At 37.1% G+C, this 24,505-nt stretch overlaps 1 protein-coding gene and 1 pseudogene across 1 annotated transcript; one reads left to right on the forward strand and one right to left on the reverse strand.

The window, feature by feature from the left end:
- The first annotated feature begins 2,034 nt into the window (after positions 1-2,034).
- On the forward strand, positions 2,035-11,386 carry LOC148844446 (kinesin-like protein KIN-14B; annotated as a pseudogene).
- Positions 6,651-15,443, reverse strand: LOC148844447 (pentatricopeptide repeat-containing protein At5g56310-like). The gene is made up of 3 exons (XM_088953267.1): positions 13,253-15,443; positions 8,538-8,674; positions 6,651-7,471 (listed from the first exon to the last, which is right to left on the reverse strand). Exon 1 carries the CDS (start codon positions 15,219-15,221, stop codon positions 13,575-13,577), a length of 1,647 nt encoding a protein of 548 aa, XP_088809393.1. The 5' UTR covers positions 15,222-15,443; the 3' UTR covers positions 6,651-7,471; positions 8,538-8,674; positions 13,253-13,574.
- Between the last annotated feature and the right edge of the window lie 9,062 nt (positions 15,444-24,505).

Here is a 24,505-nt window from a genome sequence, read left to right on the forward strand (position 1 = left end):
TTTGAGGACCTCTGGTGCGAGTGGGGTTTCATGGGTCAAGCTAGGCTGTTATGAAAATGGAGTCATCTTACTGGTCGTCATGTTGCTCTCTCCAGGTTGGGCACCATTGTTCGTGCGAACAAGCTGTATTTTTCTCTCCGTGTGATGCGTACACTTCTTCTTCTTGGTGCACTTAGTGGAGCTAGTTGCATTAGTTTCGGCAAGTGCCTCGGCTTGGCTTTCCGTGGGTACCTACTCATTTCGGGCTGCTGCGTCTTCTCTGTCCAGGATCTGAATTTGACTGTGTATCCATGGGCAAGGTGGTTCTTCCAAATTATTATTCTTTGGAGGGAGTTGTTGACTGCCTTGTAGTACCTGCTGACTATCACGGGGAAGTGGTTGATCTAGTGCCACGTGATGCTTCTATTGGGACTACTGTCGTTGCTGATACTGTTGCTACTGTGGTTGGAACTGCTGTTGTTGTTGTCGGAACTGCTGCTGTTGGAATGGTTGTTGTTGCCCAGCAATGAAACGAACCTGTTTTCCCATGACCGTATATATGTTCATCATGTTGTGCACACACCGTACCAAGTCGTTGAACTGTTGTGCGTCCACCACTAGGGAGGTGCCACAGGATCCACAACCGGAGGTGGGGGTGGCATATTCACGTTTTCCGGCACATCGATGGGCCGTAAAGGAACGCCAATCTGGCATATTGTGTCTGTTGGTACTTGGCCATTGACATTGTTGGTTGAAGGGTTGCTAGAAGATGCCATTGAAAGATTTTTTCGAGCAAAATGAGAAAAGGTAAAAGATGAATGAAAGGAAACACTAGCTTTTTGTTGCATTTCCCACAAACAATGCTAATTGGTGAAGCACAATCTGCTCACTCCCTCATGTCTAGTGATGTGGCCGAACAGGGTTCCAACCCGACGATGCCAAGCTATAATGTCGAGTTGTGAGCTGTGAGTTCGAGCTAAGAAGAGTTGTACGAAAATAAGAGTTAGAGTGCCTGGGTAGATTTTACACAGGGAGACACTCCGATGCTTAAGTTAGTTAGTAGGACTAAGTGAGAATATGTAAGAGAGTATGAGAGCTTATGTGCACATACCTTTTGGATTGATCCTAGGTCCTTTTATAGCTATCTGGGGCTCAGGTGTCATCAGGCAACGTCTTTGACTCTGCTACGGAGCTGTTTCCGTAGCTTGGGGTTGTGCTGGACTGTTAGTTGCTAGATTCACGCGATGGTTTACAAGTCACTTACGGGTCTTGTGGCATACGGTTTAGCAAATTGTTCCTATAGTCGTGGTAACGGTGTTCGTACGAGCACAATGCGTGGAACGGTTCGAAAAATCATGACAAGCCATGTCGTCAGAAGTTTCTTCTGTTTGCTTTGTTATCCAAGCGTCAATAGCTCATTTCAGGCAGAGTTGAACCAGATATAATGATCTCATGGCGTCATTTGTTTTATTTCCTTTTTTGTTTATCTCTAGTGCTTTTCCTAAGCCGCATTCCAAGTTACTTTTTTTTCTTCTTCTGTAACGGAGCTTCGACCGATTTGTTTAATTCTGCACTGCACCATGAAACAAGTATTTCTTTTATCTTCTTTGTTATCTCAGCTCCAGCAGTTCGGCCATGTCAAACAAAAGCAGAAGTCCACTTATTTGCATTTGTTATCCTAATAGATTTCTATCGTTTTGCTCCAGAGAAAACAATTATGAGTACCATCCAGATGCAGTTCCTTTAATCTTATCTTTGTCATTATAATCTCAAAACAAGGAATTTTTTATCCTACTTTGGTGCATCTATTAATATTAAAACAGTAAAATCTCAATTCTCATTCTATTGAACTGTATGTTTATTGATGAATTCCTCTTTCTATCCTCTTAGTCTTATGTTTGAACATCTTAACCGACTTATCAGACCCCTTTCCCCAACAAATCATGAAATAGTGTCTAAGTAGTTTATTGAAATTTCTTCCCTTTGTCGCATGTGAAGGTTTTATTTGCAGTGCTTAGACATGGAATAGAGCAAACAAGAATCCCTTTGAATGCTATGGAGTCAAGAAGATCAGGGCAAAGCCTAGCCAAGTCTATCAACTCTCTTCTGGGGTTAAAGACACATCTAACATCTAGTTGCGCTGATTTTGTATGTCATATCATCAAGGATTTGCCATCTGAAGAACCACACAAAGGCTCTCAGACAAAATATCCAGACTATAATACAAAGGGTTCCTTTGAGAGCAATGATGCTGAAGTAGGGACTACTAGTAATATTAAAGATTTAACATCTAAAGAACCATCCAGTGACTCACAGGTGAAATGCCTTAACTTTGATTGTAAAGGTTCCTCTGAGAAAGAAGATATTGATGTGGGCAAAGAAGTTTCTAAAATTAAAGGTGGGATCCTTAGTTTATTTGGAATCTCATTTATTGCTTCCTAATCATTATTCTACCTCCTCTTTCACTTTCTTTTCCTGTTAACAGATGAACTTTCTGTCTTAAATACTCATCTAAGCCAGTTGAACTTGCAAAGGAGGCATGCCCTGAATGAAATCTTAGACATTAAAGGTTAGACATGCTATCTCTAAATGGCGAGTAAAAACTTGTCCATACTAGTCTAAAAAAAGAATGAAACTTGAAAATTTCTTCAGTGTGCTAAATGATATTGTAAGATGTTGCGCACATGAATGACTATGAAACACCTTGCCTTCCTGAATTCCAAGAACAAATTGAAGTCATCTGTTTTAACTAGGAATAGTGGACTAAAAGAGGTTCTTGGAAAAAAAGTTGCACCATTAATTTTAAGCTATGGTGTTTATAGCAAGTCATTACAACCTCAATAATTGTAATATGTACCAATGAAGAATATTGAAGAAGTTCCAGCTGCACATTCAATTCATTTCATAATTGCAGGGAATATTCGTGTATTTTGTCGCATAAGACCCATTATCACGGAGGAGAAATCTGGCTATCTGGGGCATGTTGTGGCATCAGATTCCAGTAATGTGGTTCTAAAACTTGATAACAACAAGAACAAAAGTTACAGTTTTGACAAGGTTTTCCACTAGGGTTCATCACAAGGTGCTCTTCATCGGTTCACCAAATTCTATGTTTTCTTTTTCTTTTTATGATATACATAAATTCCCAGCTTCCAGTCCAATTAGACTCTGATTATGATGATAACGAATTGTTCTTAGGGCCTGTTTGCTTTTCGGTAAGTTACTTACCCGGGTAAATGTAGTTACCTGGGTAAGTTTTTCCTGGGAAACACTTACCCGGGTAAGTGCATTTACTCATGTTCTTTTATTTCTCATGTAAATAAGGTAATGACCATTTTAGCCATAAAAATCCATTATTAAAAAGGGCATTTTTGTCCCATTCAAGTGTTGACAACTTTCCCCCTAAGTGGAAAAGTTATTTACCCACCTAGGAGATGGGTATCACTTACCTAGATAAGTGGTACCCAGGAAAATAAACTTTCCCTGGTCCCCATATAAATCTGAAAAAAGAACATGGAGTTCTTGGTCAATGGGAACCAAAATCCCATTGACCATCTTTCCCCCCTCTCAAAATCCGAAAAAAGAACGCCCCTTTATTGGGATCAGGACAATATATAGCTTATCTGGATGTTCAGTTTGCAACCATAATTGCATATGTTTAATTTCTGTGGTCATGCCTCACTGAATCATATTATTTTTCATGCTCTCAGATGAAGTATTTTCAGAGATCGAGCCAGTGATCAAAGTCTGTAATAGATGGCTATAATGTGTGCATCATACACAGGCACTGGAAAATCCTTTACTATGGTCAGGATTCTCTTACTGGATGAACAAATGTCTTTATCATGCTTTCATCATATTCTAGTTGAAAAATATTTGGAAATACTAATCATAATTTGGGCAAGAGACACGTAAGAACCATGGAGTCGACCTGCCTGAGTCTTGTTTTTATAGTTTGACAAGCTAATGAGTAATGAAGATTTAGGAGGACCCAATGATATTTAATTGTTACAACTTCTAATTGTTGAGCCTTTGCATAAACATTTTAGGAAGGTAAATCAGATTCCCCAGGTGTTGTACCCCGTGCAATTGAAGCACTCTTTAAGCAGGTGGAGGATACGAGCCACTCATTTCTCCTTACTTTCAGTATGCTTGAGATTTACATGGGTAGTCTCAGGGATTTGTTAGTCCCTTAGATGAACAAATCAACAGACCCCATTACAAAATGGTGAGTTTTAGTTTCCTTCACTCCTCCATTATGATGATTTTTTTTAATGTAAGCCACATGGTCCTTTAGTTTATGTGGTATGTTTTAAAATTGATAATCTGGTCCTGATCCTAAATATAAATTACCTGAGATAGAACTCCTATGTGTGGATGTGACAAAACGGAAAAAGTTCGTAGTTCTGAAATAGATTGCTATGAAAAACTCACTTGTGTTTGTGTCTAATACTCTGATGTAGAAATGATATGACTCAAAAGTTTTCTGTTTTTTAGAAGGCTCAGTACTGTGGTTTTTTAAGAATTTATGTTTATGTTGCTTCCATGTGCTTAGAGATAAATCTGGCTTATGAAAGTTGCAAAAACAATACTGTACAATTTAAATAGCACTTTATATTCCCATTAATTAACATTTTAAGTTTGTTTTCTTTATTCCCGCAGTCTTTCAATCTAAACAGGTCCAAAAATTGGGGTTAAAATCAACAACCTTGTTGCCATCAGAGTGAGTAATATTAACCAAGCAATAAGGCTGTACAAATTGGGGAGTCAGTTCAGATCAACTGCTTCTACAAATTCCAACCTTACTTCAAGCAGATCTCACTGGTAACTTCCTTCCCCGAAAATTGTAATTCTAGGCAGCATATAGAACTCCATGATGGAGTTCTTAATTGAAAGCATCAACTTAGTTAAATAGGGCCTGAGAGAAGTCATCCCCAACTTAGGAAACCAACAATTAATTTACCAATCAAAACTTATCAGAATCTTGAACATGGACAGCAATCAGCAGATAGTAAGCTGTTGTAATTTGAGTCAAGTTTTTTATTTTTTCATCTTCCCCCCCCCCCCCCCCGAACAGCTTGATCCGTATATCACTGACTTGTTCAAATGCTCCTGAGAGATGAAGAGAAATGAATAAAATATGGATGGTTGATCTGGGTGGAAGTGAGCGTGTACTAAAGACAAAGGCATGGGGGAGAAGACTTGAAGAAGGGAAAGCCATCAATCTATCACTCTCTGCTTTAGGAGATGTCATTAGTGCACTCCAGAGACGAAAATCTCATATAACTTACAGGTAACTACAAGTGTGAAACAATTCTAACTTGCAGACTGTCTTGGAATTTATTCAGTTTGACTAGTTCAATATAAAAGGCTTCAAATGTCTGTTCTCCATAGAAGCATATCTTTTTACATTGATTGGATAGAGCCAACAATGGGATGACAAGAAACTGAATTTTAAATGTTATAAGTAGGGTTTTATTTTTCAATGTTTAACTGATTGATGTTATTTTTGCAAAACGATGTTATCTTCAAAATATGTTCAACTGATTGATCCTTCAGCATCTAGCTATAAAATATTAATTCAAATTTTCACTTCTCATAGGAATAGCAAGCTGACTCAAGTTCTCAGAGATTCTCTTGGTAACAATACCTCTCTCAGCTCCATATTTTCTTCCTTTTTTTCCCATTTTTTATTCATTTGCAAACCTGTTAGGTTGAATCATTCTATTAAGTTTTCTTAAACAAAATGCTTGTCCTCAGAAGGGGAGAACAGGAGCAAATCATCCTGATAACTTGTGCCATATATGTGGCACAGAGACCAGGCTGTTCATCCCCCCATTCTAGCAATGCTACCAGAGGGATCTTACCAAGCTAGACCTTCTGGATGTCTGAAGAAAATAAGTATGGATTACTTGTTTTTGAGTGGGAGAAAAAGAACAAAAGAAAAAAAGAAAAGGCTTAGGCATCATATGGCTTTGATTGTCTTGTCAGGTGATTGACCAAAGTATGCCCATAAACTCTCCCTATGCATGGATGGTAGAATTTAGTAGCAAGGTGACGGGTTGTCGAATATCTCAAAATTAATACTAGTCCCACAATAAAATATTTGCAGTAAAAGTGGTTCTAGGTCGAATCTCACAGGGAGTAAATCAATAATCTCTTAGCCAAATGGGTAATGTAATTGAGTGAGAGAATTTAAATACTGAAATTAAAAGAAAACAAATAGCAACTTAAACAAGAGAAAATCAGTCTTACCGAATTCTGGTTCAAGGGTTCGGGTTGAATCGATTGGCCATCGATCCTAGGTACGTTTCAACATTCTTGCAATTCAAGCATTTAACCTTAGATTTATTAGGATAGCCATAATAAACCTTGTGTTTTCCTAATTCAGTTGATCAAACCCAGCATTCGATCAACACTTATCACCACTCAACTGGGTACGATAGTGTTCCATGTTAAACAGTGATAGCATTAAGATTTGTGAAAACAGTTAAACCAAAATAACAATAATTGAGATAGCTGCAATTACTAAATCTTGTTACATCGATTCCTTTAGGTTGAACCATGTTAAAACATTGGTCAAAGGCTGTCATGAACAATTGACCCAAAAAAATATCAACCTAATTGCTACTTGTACCATTATTTGTGACAATTACGGATCACCGAAATCATTGATAGCAATAGGAAAATCAACATTAATTCAGTTTGTCAAACTAATTAACATCAACATCCAATAAAAATATGCACAAGAATCAATGAATACTTGAATTAAAAAAACAAGAAAATAAATTAATTACAGAACCCCACAATGACACAATCGAACCTCCCCCCTTGAGCCAGAAAAAAGAAGCTTAGCTGCTCATGATCTGCGCAATCTCCATGCTTTTCTTCTCCATAGCCGAACTGCCTTCTTGAACTTCTTGGTCTTCTTGATGATCTCTTGGATTTGAGAATGAATGATGCTAAAGCTAGTTCGCCCCCTCTTTATATAGCCAAAGGAGAGGTTGTTTTCCAACTCCTTCTAGGAGATCATCTTATCTTTAAGGACTCTTGATCTTTTTTGAACTAATCCTATCATATCTCTTATCTAATGATCTAATCTCAATCTTCTTATCTCTCTAGAATTACATTCAAGAATTTAGATCTGATAAGACTCTCTCTTTGGAGATTACATTCGAGATTTGGACTCTTGACTCTTGAATTCGAGTTGGGCTGCTTCAAAATACTTCTGCGAGTTGGGCTTAAGTTGTGAAATGGGCCTGACTACGAACTTGCTCCGACTTCGGGCTCGTTTTCGTACTTGATGCGGGCCGAATCTGTCAAAACCCAAAACATAAAAGTTGTGGATCTTCCTTTCATCTTTCTAATGCTTCTTGAATTGTCCAATTCGGAATCCGGAATTGAGAGTTAGGCGCAGATTACTGACTGTCGCCGAAATTGTGCAAAATCACCCGATTTGCCCTGTTTTCTTCCAATTGCCTTATTTATTGCCCTAAATCGAAATACAATAGTAATGAGTCCATTTAAATGCTAAATAAATGTAAAAGAGTGAATATTAAGGGATAAAAATAGGGTTCTTTTTTGTCTCATCACAAGGCTGAGTCTTTCCTGTCTTCCTCTACACTTAAATATTGTGCCCTCTTGTTTTCAGGGGAGGATTCAAAAACACTAATGCTTGTCCATGTTAGACCCAAAGAAGAAGATCTATGTGAGACAATTTGTTCCTTGGGTTTTGCAACACGGGCAAGAAGTATCCATCTAGGGATGGAGGAATCAAATGTAAGTTGTTATAAACTCCCACCATGATTACTTCATGAAATATCTATTTATTTCTATAGCACAAAAATTGGCACCTGACTCAGTCTCTACTAAACAATTGGCAAGTCAAAAGAAGGGTTCTGGAAAAAAAATGTTAGTCATGAGCCTTTGACTATAATGTTTTATTCATCATTTTAAAATTTCCTTTAACAAGAATAGAAGAAAATATATGTAGTATAAATTATTAATGTATATAAACTAAAGAAATAGAAAAAGGAGAAAAAAGAAAAGGAAATGGAATCTCATTAAATCTGTGAATACAATTTACAGAAAGAAAATAAAATGTCAGTCTCATCCATTGTTTTAAAAGGCAGAAGCATTTAAAGTGGAAGGAATTGACCCAAGGCACAAGGGAAGACACTTGTCAGAATGAATTGAGTCACCACTTAAAATAAAGGAAAATAAAAAATAAAAAAAGCTATTAGTTCTATTGATTAGAGGACCGTGTTATTAACACAAAGATTGTTGCCTTGTATATTAAGTCCTACATTGACAAAACCATTAAATGTTAAATATCATAGGAACAATTTAAATACAGTTAGTTACCTATTTAACATCATTTTTTTTTTGTTTGAGAAAAGGTGAAGTATATAATTGTATTAATCAAAAAGATCCATGTACAACAAGAGGCTATACATTGGGAATTTACAAGGATTTGCTTCTGTATCACATTCTGTTTACAAGAAAAGAGAATCGAAGTCAAAAAAGTGCTAGAGGATCTTCCTTTAAATAAATCATACCTAGCCGCTGAAGACAGCAACATCCCTATGATCTTCTTAGTGACCAAGACACCTTCCATAGCCTTGTTTTCAAAAATATATGCATTCCTTTCTCCCCAAAAGGCCCACACAACTGCATCCGGTACCACTTTCCACACCTATTTAACATCAGATTCAAGGTTAATTAAAATAAAAAGGCAGATGAGGTACAGCTGGGTTCAAGTGCAGCATACCCTATAAATGAGCTTCACCTGTAATTTTAGGTGTGCTTTCTAAAAACTGGTCTCACTTATAGCAAGAACCCTTGTAATACTTAAATGCATCTATTGTACCATAGTAGAGATTTTATCTCTCTTATAGGGCCAGGAGACTTAAGTTTCTTAGGACCTTAAAAACAAAACCTCTAAATATATATTCCCAAAAGAAGCTAAAAATTCATCTTTAATAACAACTAAGAGTCAAATGATAGTATTGCAAGGATTGCATTGCAGGAGCTTCATCTCCTCACTAGCATAGGAACGAATAAAATGTATGTTGTTAGTCTGGATTTTTTCAACCCCTTCCTAACCACTGAAAATGAAAACAGGAAATACAATCCAAGAAGAAAATTGAAATGACCACACTGCTACAGAAGGTGAATGAGCTTGAATACGAGGGTCAAGCCATTAAAAGGAATATCAAGAAGCTAGAAGAAAGATTAGAACGTCTTATAAGGACAATGTTATGGACGAATTCCTCGGAAAGACGTACCATCGCCGCCGGCAGCAACAGGAACCTGACCCACTGCCAGATTAAATTAGATCATCTTGCTTGTTCTTATCTTATTCTATTGCTCTTATCTTATCTTGTTAATAAGTTATCAGATTATGATTAGTTTATCTTATTATCAGATTAGGATTAGTTTATCTTATCCTTAGCAAGATAGAATTGGAAGTCTCCCTATTCAGCAAGGAGACTCCCTAAGATTATGACTCTTGTAATCTCCTATTTAAGGAGACACCATAATTGAATGAGGATATCGAATATTCAGTCAAGAAAGAGAGTAAAGGAGAGTTGGGTGATCTCTTGAACAAATCACCATTAGGGCGCCTAGATAGGTTCATCAAGAGCAGGGAGGAACAAGGGAAAACAGAGGGTTCCCCCCGTGGACCGACCCGTGACGAGATCCTATTCGTGGGCCCATAACAGACAACATCATATGATGAGAACTTGGAGGCCTTGCATCTGTATAATGAATTGCCACTTTCTAACATGGATATGGATAAGCACAACAATAGAGATGTTATAGCAGATCCCTCAATAAAACTGCCAAGATTTATGAGGCCAACCATTTGCAGTAGAAGGAAATCTGGCACAGACAACCAAACTTCAAAGATTTTATGGAAGAAGCATGCACTCCCTGGAAGGAAAAGATCTTCATCTGTTTATGCTGAGACTATAGCCCGCTCCATTTCAGAATACAGCTCCATATGCAGTACTTCCAAGACTAGCTGTTTATTGAATCTAGATATGAATAGTGGAGATAATGAAACAGAATACAGTCAAGATGCATCAGAATGTGACACCAAAATGGTTGTTTTCCCAGAACAGGAAGAACCACCAATGACTTTGTCTCGCTCAACAACTGACCATATCCATAAAAGTAACGTGGAATATGCAAATAGAAAAGAGAATAGAACTGATTCCAAGAGGCCTAACCATGAAAAAGTGGATTCATGTGCAGAAGAATAAACCCACTACTTCCACATACATTCATCAGGGTAAACAGGTGATAGCTATTCCTATTCCAGAGAAGAAAAGCAGGTGTGATGGACAAAACAAGGGAGAGACATTACAACATGAAAAAGGCTGTAATCATAACTTTCCAAAGAAAAAGTTCCTCAAAAACGATAGTATCAAGAAACTGGATAATTCAGGGGCAGCTAGAAAGACTACTATCGGGATAGTAGTTGATGAAACACCAAGTAAATTGGATGATTTTGTGATTGATGACTCCAGCTGCAACCCCACTTCTACATCTTACATAACCAACAATAAGGTGATGGAAGAAACATGGGATTCAAAAGATGGTTTCACAAAAAAAGATGAATGCATCCCTACTCTAGCTGCTGTGGTGTATGATAGGTTGAACCAGGGCGAGGATTATAGGGTATATGGAACATCCGTTAAGCAAGTAGATGGACACAATTCATCAAAAGATTCTATGTGCAAGGACAGTCAGTGTAACTACTCACCATTTAAAATGTGGAATAATATGATTCACTTGAAAGAAGAGTCCCATGATCAGGTTCTATATTCCAAATTGGAACCAGAAATTCAAAGGCAGCCTAATGAAACTTGCAATGAAGCTATGGCCTGCCCTGGATGGAGGGAGGAAAAGATCCAAACAGAAGCTATCTCATCCGATGATAGAATAAAGAGTGAAGATAACGAGAATGGAAATTTATGTGCCTCTCCTCAATACATGGAAACTAACACTAGGCATTTCTTATCCACAATGAGATCACAAAGAGCTTTATGTAGGGACCCAAGTCTTGCAGACCAAAATCTTGCACGGATCTCCTTTGGGTCCTCAGAGAAAATACACATGCTAGGTGAGAACTCAAAAATATATGTTTTTCCTCTTATCTTGTACAGTTTCTACAATGTGTTTCTCTTAAGATATGATGCACCAATTAAACAACAGTATATAATGGTTTCCATCCATTGGAACACTCTGTATCATCTTACAATCAGTTCTTGTTTTCTGGTTAGGGATATATCACCTTCTCCGACAAAAAATTCAGATCATATGTGCTGGTGCTCTTCTGGGATTGGGAGTTCAAAACTTAGGACTCAACCATGACTTCTTCTATGGGTTGACTCTCTAAAGGAGCTTTCATGGGACACAACATGAAATCAGGCCATAGAAATTGCCTTAGGACATTAACAATCATTTTACTTGTTTCTTTTATGAGGTTTCCTTGGGTTGAACAGCCTTGACTGTATGAACTTAGTTAGCTCCAACATGTAGATATTTGTACAAGATAAAAGAGAAGTAAAAAGGCAAGCATAAGAAAGAAGTAAAACTATAAAGGCTTGACCACAAGACATTGTATTCTCAGGCAAAACTTCTTTACTGAGCACTAATGTACCTTAAATTAAATCCATTTTAGTTACACCCCTAGTGAAGCAAATAGAATTGCTAACTTTATCAAAGTTGTTTGTAAAAGAGCATTAGTTGTACCTAAATAGAGTTCCCTGATGCCCTCACACTTATTATGAATGAGGGGTCTAGATATGCTCAGTTGTAAGGCCTTAATGCACATTCCCTCTTTTGTTTGAATAAACTTTTATTGGTTTCCTCTCTAAAAAATATATTTTATTTTATTAGCAATTAGATCATGTTAAAATTATTTCATAAAATCCTGTGTCCAAGGCTGCTCCACCAAATTGATGGCCACCTCTTAAATGGACTAAAATCAAAATTACCAAAACAATATGAACTTTGATGAATGGCCACATATAGGAGGGTTGCTCAGCTATCAGATGATTTAAACTAAAAGTGGAAAATCCCTTGGTGAATAGAATCAAGCACGCAAGACATGTATCCTTTTAATTAATCAATGAAATTTCCAGTTATCGACAAAAAAATGGAGCCTAGACCCATAAAAAGAAGGTTCATCATATTGGCGTGCCATTAATGAATATATGATATATGCAAAGATATGTTACCGGTTTTGTATTCCATCAAGCTACAAAAGGCATGCATCAGCAAGATAAGAAACAGTGCATAGTGGCAACATAATCAAACACAAAATAGAAGTTCTGCCATAGTGTTTGCACAACAGCTTCTTATAACAACCATATTGTCCTTGTATTAAACAAAAACGCTTATTGGAAATAGATATAGATTGCAAGATCATATTAAAAAATGTTTGGATGATGAAAATTAAAGAAAGTAGTCAATGCAACCAAAACAACTGTATGACTAAGGTTACTCTGCTACAAGCCTACAAGTTGGACACGCAAGAGCTGCACAACTTTTGGTTGCCTTGCTGGCTCATGTCAATATGCATTGGATTTATTTCAAACGTTAACGGATGTGTAACTACATATGCTTTGGTTCTACTATTATGTTCCCAAAAACAGTATGGTGTAAGGAGGATTTAGGCAGTTGGTGGTACATGAATGTGCCCTTTTATTTGTCTCCTAAACAGCTGAAATTAGCTCTTATTTCTACAGTGGACAGAGATAGACTTATTACCAAGCCAGCAAAGAAAAAATTATCATGTCGAACCATGAAAATAATGGAATATGCCATCTTCGCGAGAAATTTCTTACATGTTAAAATTCCTTACAAGCATAATGGCCACATCAGTACAGGTTTTTTTGTTAAAAACAGAGAAGCATTGCATGGGTGACGTCAACTGCCTAGGCGTTTTAAAGGCCTATTTCCTAGGCCACCAACTAGGTAGTGGGGGCAAATAAGTAATCATGTCATCTTTACAATATTGATACGAGTATATAACCCATTTCAGGTTGATAAGAGTATGTGGAGTTAAAAATATAAAGGATCGTAATCCCTCTATTGTATGTGTGTCTCCTCTGAACCAGAAGGTTATTCAAAAACATTTTCATCTTCTATGAAAATCGGGTGTAAGTTGTCATCTAATCAATTAGACATTTAATTTATTGTTTAGAGATAAATTTATATATCTACGCCTAGCATTGAACATTTCAATCTAACTATGTACCTGATAGAGTTTGTCTTTGAGAACCTTCATGCACTAAAGGTCCATCACTTGTAACATCAAATCCATTAGAGATAATATCATATAGCAAGAGACCCAGTAAAGTCTAGCTTTCAGATCCAGGCAGTCTGAACAGTCGAAAGAACTCTTAAATTTGATCATCCGATTCACCTGTGGCGTTTGATTCAAGAGAAACCATTTTCTCAGCCCCACCACCCCAAATAAAAAAATTAAAAAGAAAAATCCTTTAGATTTCCAAGTATAAGTTAGATTCCTTATACAAATTATAGCAGCCCAGCCGGTCAGACGACGCATAATTGTTTCCTCATTCCTCATCATGGTCAAGTAACCCCTTGCATTCCTTTGGGACATATCCTGTCATCTTTAATATCTTGTTAATCTCATAAAGTACTTTATATATCCATTCAGACTGTGGATGTGACTTGTCTCCAGCAACAAATTCATGGACTCTGTTGTTGACTTCGATGGAACTTCCACCTGGCATCTTTTTTACTCCTTTATCTCTCATCATCTTCCTAACCAATCCGACTTCATGCCACCTCCCAAGGGCTGCGTATATATTAGATAGAAGTGTGTAGTTGCCACTGTTGTCAGGCTCGACCTCAATGAGATGCCACAAAGCGCATTCCCCGAGTTCAACATCACCATGGATTCTAGAAGCAGCTAGAAGAGAACCCCATATAGCTCCATTTGCTTCAAATGGCATTTTCCGAACTAGTTCCAGTGCCTCCTGAAGATAACCAGCACGGCCAAGAAGATCAACCATACACCCATAGTGTTCAATCATTGGTGTGATCTGATAACGCGAGCTCATGCAATCAAAATGCCAGCGACCTACGTCAACCAATCCAATATGGCTACAAGCAGATAAAATGGCAATAAAAGTGACTTCATTTGGCTTAACTCTTGCTCTTTCCATGCGAGAGAACATTTCAAGGGCTTCTCTGCCAAGTCCATGTAGAGCTAGCCCCGCAATCATTGTAGTCCAAGTAATAACACTCCTATGCTTCATGTTTTCAAATACTTCTATAGCCTTTTGTATGTTTCCTGACTTAGCATACATGTCTATGAGAGAATTGGTAAGAGGAATTATCTTGTACAGTCCACGTTTATCAATATAGTTATGGATCCACTCCCCCAGCTCAAGAGCACCCAGATGGGAACAAGCGGAGAGAACAGCCAACATTGCAATTTCATCTGGCTCTACATCCTCAAGCTGCATTCTCCTAAAGATTTCTATTGCCTCATTTGGTCTGTTCACCTGAGAATAACCCGCAATAACTGCTGTCCAGGAGATGACATTCCTCTCAGGCATGCGCTCAAACAGAACCCTTGCGTTGTCAACGTCACCAACCTTTGCGTAACCGGCAACCATTGCATTCCATGAGACAACATCTCTAAAGGGCATCCCATCAAATAGCTTCCGGGCATCATGTATCTGTCCACAAGACGAATACATCTGAATTAGACCAGTCACCACATGAACATTAGAATCTAACCCTGTTCGAATTGTCTGACCATGAATCTCCTTTCCTGCTTCAATAGCAGACAGGTGAACCACAGCCTTCAATGCAAACGGAAAAGAATAAGTATCGGGTCGAAAGCCCATGATTTGAATTCTATTGAATAAAAAGACAGCCTCTTTAGCAGAGTCGGTTTGAGAGAAACTCTTGATCATGGTGTTATATAGATAAACATCTGGTTGTGTTTTAAGGGTGAAAACCAAATACCCATAATCCTTGAAACTCAAGATGGAGCATGTTTCGACGAATTTACTGAGAAGAAGATTGTCCTGATCGAACCCTCTTGGAACCATGAACCCATGAATTTGAATTATGTGTCTGAAGTTTGAGCACTGGCTCAACAAGGAAACAAATCCTCGGTCTAAGCATGTATGGAGGTTCTCTCTGAAAGAAGATAGAGAAAAACGCAGAGGGAAAGATCTGAGCATTTGTCTTCTACACTAGGTTTGGCATTTCGGAAATTTGTTACCAGAAAAGGAAAAACTTAATCATTTCGGAAATTTCATTCCCTGTGAGCTTTCGGGATGATAAATTTTAACTTCTCTTCTTTTTCTTTTGCTCCCGAAATCCCGAAAACCAACTTCATTTCGAATGCACGTTGAGATGTGCATGTGGGGTGTTTGTAGGGCACTCTCTTGAGGCGCACATGATGAGCACTCATTACCCACTACTTGCTCCACATCTATACTAACCGAACATTGATGTCGTGTATTGGGAATATCTCAATGAAAAGGGAGATATTCTTAATGCGCAACTGTTATGTCCTTTGGCTTGAAATGTGAGAATAAGTAGTGAGTGAGAGCTCTTGATGATGTGATATTTTAAATGTTTTAAAATCCTCAATTTGCCCATAGATGATAATACATTAAAAATTTTAAAAAATTAAGGACGTACTTTGGACTTAATTTCATTTTGGTCCATGAATTTCAAAATGTGTCAATTTAGTATTTAAACTTTCAAAACATGCCTATTTAGTATTTATTGTTTAATCAATCGTCAATAATGTATATCACGTGATGACATGTGTTACTTAAAATTTTTTAAAATGTTAAAATTACCCTTCAAAACATTATTCATCATCTTCTTTCTTGGTAATTAAGATTGAACCAAAGTATTGGTGAACAACTGCAAACCCATCGGGAATCCAATAAATATGATGAAAAATTCTATAATCACTTCTTTCCCAGTGGTCTTTTTTATGAAGAGCACAAAATCGATCTCGACAACATCGGCATGCATCTGTTTCTAGAGTTCAAGAATTTCCAATTCTTTCTAAATCAGAAAATCGGAATCCCTGACTTAGAAATTAAAACGTAAGAAACAAGTTAACCGAACTGTTTGGGTGATCTAGCAATTGGATCAGCTGGAAAGGGAAACCCCACCTTCATGGCATTGTATACACACTAGCGAAACAATACCTGCCTACCTTTCACATCCAAACACGAGGACTAGAAATGAATCTCTATCTAACACTCCCAAAATAACTAAAAAGGTATAGCAACCCAACCTAGTCCACCCCCTTTTCCGAAAACAAACAAAAGAAATTAAGGAATCAGAGGATGGTTCTATTAAAACATAGAATGAAAGTCAAGCAAAATCAATTAACAAACCTAGAAATTACTCAATTGTCTGAGTTCTTTGCCTATTAGAGAGGGCCAAAGCATGGGAAAGAACATGGTTATCACTAAATTGATTAAGGTTGTTAAACTATTTAGGATTTAGGAACCAAAGCATCAGCACAAACCATGTAAAAAAAGTGTGAACTTAAGTTGTTCAAACGTTAATGGGAATCCTAAATGAGAAATGCATATTAGAAAAAAAAAAAAAAAGGATAAACTTATTATTGGAAATTGGGGTCACTGGAACTTGGAGGAGAAGCTCTAAGGCGTGTCTGAAAACACTGTCTTTAGAATGTTATTTACACCCACTCAGTTTCATTGAGTTTGTTGTTGGGTTACAGTTTACAAGCAAATCCGTTCCTAGGATACAACAGAGCCTTTGATGAGAATCTACAACCAGCAAAGTTGAAGAGTTTTCGAAAAACTTTCTGTGAAACAATAGCAGACCAGATTGAGAAAGACCAAATGAATTTTGAAAATTATGTGTGCAACTGATTGATTCACGCTCCTTAAATAATTTCTAAATAGTCATGGAATAGAGAAAGGTGTTGGTTCAAAAAAGGCTCATTGAATAGTCACAATTTCAAAAATTGTGACTATTAAAAGGTAGTTAATAGGTAATGACTGTTAATTTTGAATAGTGTCTCTTGATGTCATAGTCAAATAATAAAATTTTTAAAAATAAAAAATACAAAGAATCACAAAAATTAAAAAAAAAAGATAGAGAAGTTTTTAGGCACATATCTAATGTTATATATTTATAAAAAATAAAATATTGGGTACATCTCTAATATTATGCATTCATTATATTGAACAAAAATAAGTATTATACATAAGAAAAAAAATCAATGATGGAAATGTAATACAAAATTTAATGTCAACCTAGAAATCAAACTATTTTTCTTTTTGGGTGGTGGGTTAGTGATTTGGATCAAATGATATCATAGACAAACAAAAATTTAGTGTGATAAGTAAAAATTATTTATATAATGTAAATGAAATATAATTTAAAGGGAAAATTATAGTCAAAGCCGGTTATACATTTAAAATTAGGTTGTAGATTTGTCCAAAAACCAACAAAACTCTGATAGCCGACTCTACATTTCAAATTATAAAAAACCCTGCCATGTCATTAGAGCCTTATGTGGTTGTTGGCAACATGGGACTCTCAATCCATGTTGGACAAAAAAAAAAAAAAACTATTCCGAAAATAGGTTTTCAATTTCTCTCTTGCTCCTTCTGTCTCTCGCTCTCCCTCCATTCTCTCTCACTCTCGTAGTCATCTCTCGATCTCTCACTCTCTCAGCTTTGGTATGTAGCCAAATCACTCTCTCTCTCTCTCATTCTTCTTTCTCACTCCCCATCTCGGTTAATATGTCCTTCTCCCTCAGTCTTTCTCCCATTACCTCTCTCATTTTTTTTCTTACAAACTTTTATAATATTAATCAAACCGTATAAAAGAACTAAAAGGACCAACCACTTGTACAATCAAGTTATAAATTTCTATCAAATTGGTGTAAATTTCATAGCTAGTAGTTTCTTATGAACTTTTATCAAATTGGTGTAATGAATTTTGAACTATACCAAGTTTGGTCTCATGTTCTTTTATACGGTCTAATTAATACCATATAAGTGTATAAGAAAATTAAAAAAAAAAAGAACAAGAGAATGAGTGTGAGAGAAACTAAGGGAGAATGATAGAAATTACAAGTGAATGAGAGATTAACCTTAAAAGAGAAAGAGAGAGATTGGGGGATAACGATAGGTAGAGAAAGAATGAGAAAAATTGATAGAGAAAACGTAAATACAAAAACCAAAAACCATTTTTATTTATTTTCAAACCATAGTCGTTGAGCAGAGAGAGATGACTCTGAGAGAGAGAGAGAGAGAGAGAGAGAGAGAGGATGAGTGAGAGAAACTAAAAACCATTTTCTTATTTTCCAGTCATCTAGCATTAAAGGGCAATTTCAGTATAAGCCTTTTGTTGTGTCCAACATGGATCAAGAACCCCATGTTGGCAATAGCCACATAAGCCTCCGATGACATGGCAATTTTTTTTATAATTTGAAAAGTAGAGTCTATTGTCAGAGTTTTGTTGATTTCTACACTAACCTGTAGCTTAATTTTAAATGTATAACCAGTTCTGACTATAATTTTCCCTAATTTAAAATTAATCTGAAAGCAAAGTTATTTTCTTTTCTAGATGGTGGGTCAATGATCCAACTTTTCTAAGAAACCCATGGTGTCATAATTGAATAATACATATTTAATAAAGGATAGAACACCAAAAAATGAAAATATACAGAATTTTGTCAAGAACATTTGAAAACATTTCTAATGTTATATATTCATCATATTAAATAAAAATAATTGTTAAAATAAAAGTTATTTTTATTTATGATAGAAATGGAACACAAAATATAATAATAATAATAATAATAATTGTTAATTGGTACAAGCATTTAAGTTTATCTTTAATCATATTGTTACTTTTATTAATTTTCAATTCTATCTTAACTATGATATATCTAAAATTCAAATAATTAATATGAAGAAAAATTCCTCACGTGCAACGCATGTGCTTAATTACTAGTAAAATAAAAAATCTATAGCAAGCCAACTCATAACGCCTTTTAGAATTGCCCTATCCCTAAATGAATCTACAAGATATTTAAAGAAATCATTCAGAGAAGAGACTTCAGTCTTTAGACATCCCAAACCTAAAACCCCAAGGGGAAGCAAAAAGCACAACTTTCTAAAAGGAGTAGGTTAGGAAAAGGTGAACTGGACTTTCTTTTTCTAAACCATAGAATGGACACATAAGGTCATAAGGAAGGCCAAGCTGGCATAACCTACTCTTTGTGACCACAAATCCCCTAGCCAATCTCCAAAGAAATAGTTTGAATTTTGGGGGAATTTGAAGTTTCCAAACCTTATGGATTACTGTTTGACAAACTCACCCACCGGTTCATTGATTTCATTCTATAGTTGAGCATGCATGTCCTTGATCGAGAAGTTACCATTACTAGAGCCTAGCCAAATGAACACATCCTAACACAAGAAGCCGTGAATATGGGTATTGAGTATCAACTCCACCTTTGATAGAGAGAAAGATTGAGAGAGTTCCATTTCATACCAATCCAAAACAAAATCACTTACTACACTATAACAGTCTCCTCTAGGATGGGGGACCCATTGGGGTTAGAAAACCCAAGCCATTCCTAATCCAAGGAAAATTCCACACACTGAGATTCGAGGACCTACTAAGTTGAACTCCTAGGTTTGGAAACAACAACCACATAGACTTGCAGATAAATTTCCAAATAGGAGAAGTTGATGCATAAACTCTATAAGGAATCAGTTTCTTTTGGTGGAGATAGTTGTTTTTCAAAACCTTTACTCGAAGAGATTGGGGTTCCTTGAGAAACCTCTAGCCTAGCTTGAACAAAAAAGCCTTGTTTAGAATATCTGCTCTCTTAAAACATAGACCACCATCCTTCCTTGAAGTTGCTAACTTATTCTGGCTGGCCCACCTAAATCCTTTGGTTTCTTTTGAACCTTTCCACCAGAAGTTGTGTTGGATTTTTTTTCTATTTCTTTCAATGTCTTCAAAGGGAATTCGGTCATTGTCATATAATTCATAGGAATAGATTGCAATTAGACTTGTTCATGGGCCGGGTCGGGTCGGGTTTAGGTCGGGCTTGTATATGTACCAACATAATACACTCAAGCCCAAGCCCGAGCCCGCCTTGACCATCGGGCCTAAGTCTTGAGCTCGAGCCCGGCCCTCATATAAAGCTGGAAGCCCAGACCCGAGCTTGAGCTCGGCCAGAAATTTGAAAACAATTTTTTTTCTTTTTTATTCAATAAAAAAGTGTTTTATTTATATTAAAAACCTTTAAAACTTAAAAATAATAAACATTTCACTATTACTTGGAAAAATAGAAGAAGAACAAAAAAAATATTGTGTATATATATTTTTATTAAATAAAATATCTTTTTATTATTTAATATATTGTATCAAGTCAGGCTTGGGCTCGGATTGGACTTTTTTAAGAAAGCCCGAGCCCGACCCCAAAAAAAATCGGGCTTGGTGCTTTAGGCCTAAGCCCGCATGCCTAAAATTATGACCAAGCCTGACTTAATAACGGATCGGGCTGGGCCAGCCCGTCCGGCTACCTGGCCCATGAACAAGTCAAATTACAAGGTTGATTGAATTAGAGTTTTCCTCCCTGCATAAGATAGACAAGTGACCTTCCAGGAAGCTAATTTATTGTTCAGCTTGTCCAAAACAAAACCTAAGGACTCATGCTTTCTTTTCCTCTAGAGAAGGAGAACACCCATGTATTTACTATCCCTTGGTAACAAAGACATTCGTAATTGCCTTCAGATAATTTTTTTTACCTTTGGGAGGAGTGTTTCTACTAAACCCTTCTTAAGTAGTAGTAGACTAATACTTTCTATTTATTAACTATGAAACACCTTCCTTTCTTAAGTAGTAATATCATTTTCATATACTTTCTATTTATACCGGTCAATTGCATAATTTAATTCTTTCTTTAAAACTCAAGGATCGCACTGACCTCCTCTAGTAATGCAAGGCCCGAATTCGAAGATTATTCTGCAAAGATTGCATCCAAGGCAGGTCTTGTCTGAACAATTCACGGTGACCACACATGGTTCACCAGGCTGCTAGGTACACCCATCCCGGAAAATGATGAAAACATGATAAGATTTCTGATTCAGGTCACCGGAAATTCAAAATTGATTAATGCCTTAAGCATCAAAGTAAAAATCGTGATGACTTTATTTAGGGGAAGAGTTAATTGGCATGTCGCAGTTTCTTTACTACAAAATCTGGATTTAGTCGAGTGAAAGAGAGAGACAAATGTGAAGGAATCTGAGGTAGAAGGGATTGCCACCGTTTGTATTCATGTACAGGAAGATGAATAGTGTTTTTCTTCCACTTGTCTGAATAGTTATTACAAGAATAGTATGGGGATTAAAAAATATTGCAACGTATTTCAATGGAAAGCTAACAGAAGGGGGTATTTGTCTCACGGTCATAGTATAAGGGATCTTTGTCGCAAAACAAAGTATAGGGGGGTCTTTGTCATAAACCCCATAGTATAGGGGGTCTTTGTAATTTACCTTATATTTTATAAACTTGTTATATTATTTATTTTTTTATAAAAAACATGTATATATATGATGAAAATAATTTAAAAATACTTGTATTTTCTGTTTTTACTTTATTTAAATTAGTATATTTTAATTTTCTTTTAATAATTTATTAATTTTTAAAGAGAACAAATTGAATCAAATCAGATCCAAAGATCTCACTTACCAATAAAATTCGAATTCAAATCGAGTCCTATTAAATCCGATCGGATCTTTGAATCAAATCAGATCTGACATGAACAATATCAAATCAAATTCGAATATGCATTGATTCAAATCCCATCTGATCCATTTGCATTCCTAATTTGAGAGGACTAAAGCTTGCAACTTGGGTCGAGTTGGCCCGAACCCAACCTGAAAAAGTTGGGTTGGGTTGGGTCGGGTTGATGTTCGGATTAGGGTTAGGGTTGAAATTCATGAACCCAACTTTACTTCGGGTTGGGTTAGGGTTGACCCCTTAGCCAACCCGACCCAAATTGAACATGACTTTGTAGTACATGTCATATATAAATATATAAATATATGTTATATGTAATATATAACATACATTGATTTGTTTAGATGCATGATATTTGTATAGCCCCCACCATATAATATCATGTATTTCTTTTAAGATAATCATTTCACTTAATTCTAATAAGAAAGACTAAAACCTTAATAACATTATTTTATATTTTTTGAAAATTTTATTCTTCATCTCCTCTATGTTATTTGTTGCCTAAGAAAGATCTACCATAAGTCATAACTCATAATAAACTATAGTCATTTCTGCCACTTGTTTTTCTGAATTTTGTACCAAAAGAACAAAAAAAAAAAAAAAAGAACGTCAACAAATAAATATCAATGAAACATAGGACTAATATATGTAGTGAGAGTTGAGTTAATATCTAAAATCGAGAAATTCTATGAGGTTTAAAGGGATGGGAAGAAAGTTGGGTTGGGCCCAACCCAAACCCAATTAGATTAGGGTTGAAGGAATTTAGCTAGGGTTAGGGTTAGAATTGGGTTGATCGGGTTGAAAGCCGAGTTGGGTTAGGGTTAGGGTTGGGGTTTAGAATTTAGGATTGGGTTAAGGTTGGGCTCAACCTGACCTAACCCAGCCCGACTTGCAGCCCTAAGAGGACTTATGTGTTAAAAGCGAGATGTAGTGATTCAGCCATGGTAACTTCTTATTTAAACTATGGTTTAGACATTCAATACACAATGATTGATAGAAGCCTGTCTCGAGAGACCTCCCAAATGGGCATTGAACGTTCATTTAACAGTCATAAATGTAGCGCTCGAAAAACAGTGTACCCAGGGCTTAAGAACCGTAATACCTAAAATCCGATTTAACCAAAAGATTGATAAACTAATCCCAATTTTATGAAATTGGTTAGGATTCAATCCATTACCTCTTATTTTGATATTATTACTAATGCGGCACGATCCAGGCACTCCTAGCTGGATGCTGATTGGCTCCTTGTTGGCGACGGACGGCACCTGAGAAGATGGAAAAGAAGGATTCCCGAGGATTTTTACCCAGTGGGAATACTCCGATGCTTAAGTTAGAACGCAGGAGAAAGAGAAAAGAAGTATGCGGTAGCTAAGAGTGTAGGTCGCGCTTTTTCACTATGCTTGAGAGATTAGAAGTCTGAAGAAGAAGTTTCTCTTCTGCCCTGAGGGCTTTTATAGGGGCATTCTCCAAAGGGCCGGCACGCCTCCGCCTGCTGAGAGACGTGGGTGCAGACCGTCAGAAGGATAGGGACTGCGCCGTCGGTTAAGGGATGTGGCGCAATCTGATCGATATGGCCTATCAGATGGAAGCTTCCTGAGGAATGCTCATGCTGCTCATTCGCGAGCTACTTTGTAGCAAGCTCAGAATGCTTCAGGGTTACCCTTAGTAGAATTGATCCCTAGGATGACTTATCTGCCTGGGGTTTCGGGCGAGCTGGTTTCCCAAGCTCATGAGCTAAAGTTGCCTCGGAATATCCCTTTCGGGGTAGCTCGGGGAACCCAGAGCTCACGTTGTGGCAAGCTCCTTCTTTTGCGAAATACGACATAGCGAGTTGCTTTATGGACTCGTTACTTAGTCGTATTAGGCAACGATGTTAAGTTGTTGCTCGTGCTGAGTCAGATCCACGTGCCACCATTTCGTAGGTCAGGTCAAATCATCCTCCATCAATTGACCCCCCCCACTCCTCGAGCTGAGAGCGTTGCCTTAGGGCGAGGAGTTCATGAAGTATGACAGACTGATTTGACCAAAATTCAAACTTGATTGACTACTCACATTAAATGCATTCGTGGGAATCAGGAGATCTTCTGACTTTTCGAATTCCCAAAACGTTCTGAAGTGGCTTTTAACTCCGGACATCGTATAGCCGTCATTACGTTAATTCTGGAAGACGTGCAGCCAATCGCTTTCAGGTTTCAGAAGGCATGCGGTCAGTATGCCTGCAAACTATTGGATCCACTTTAATCTGGGCCGTTGATTCGGAGATGCGAGGGCTATAAATAGGAGGGCCCTCTGGGTCTCATGGGAGCATGGTCCCAATGAGATAGTCATTTACTAGGAGCAGCTCAAAGCTGGCCTGCGTCTCCCCTTGCACCCCTTGAGAGTGGAGGTGCTAAACCACTTTAATGTCACTATTGATCAACTCCATCCCAATGCCATTCGGAACATGGTTGGGACTATATACTTGTGTTGGGAATACTGTCTTCTCTTGAATCTCGATATTTTTTCCGCTATCCTCTATATAAAGAATGCCACCCCCGGGGCTCCATCGGAGAGGCGTCTCTATTACTTCTCTCCCTGTCATGGCTACAAGCTCTTGCATGAGCTTCCGAAAAATATTCCTGCTTGGAAGCAGGATTATTTTTTGGTCCACAACCTTGAAGGGTGGGCCTTCCCTACTTCTTGGAGGGGCACCATC

Source organism: Nelumbo lutea, chromosome 7, assembly GCF_056320005.1.
Source record: "Nelumbo lutea isolate HS-2025 chromosome 7, American lotus-T2T, whole genome shotgun sequence".
NCBI classification, from domain to species: domain Eukaryota; kingdom Viridiplantae; phylum Streptophyta; class Magnoliopsida; order Proteales; family Nelumbonaceae; genus Nelumbo; species Nelumbo lutea.

Excerpts from the sequence above, each read along its gene's own strand:
- LOC148844447 (XM_088953267.1), bottom strand. The coding sequence starts at position 15,221 with ATGCTCAGATCTTTCCCTCTGCGTTTTTCTCTATCTTCTTTCAGAGAG.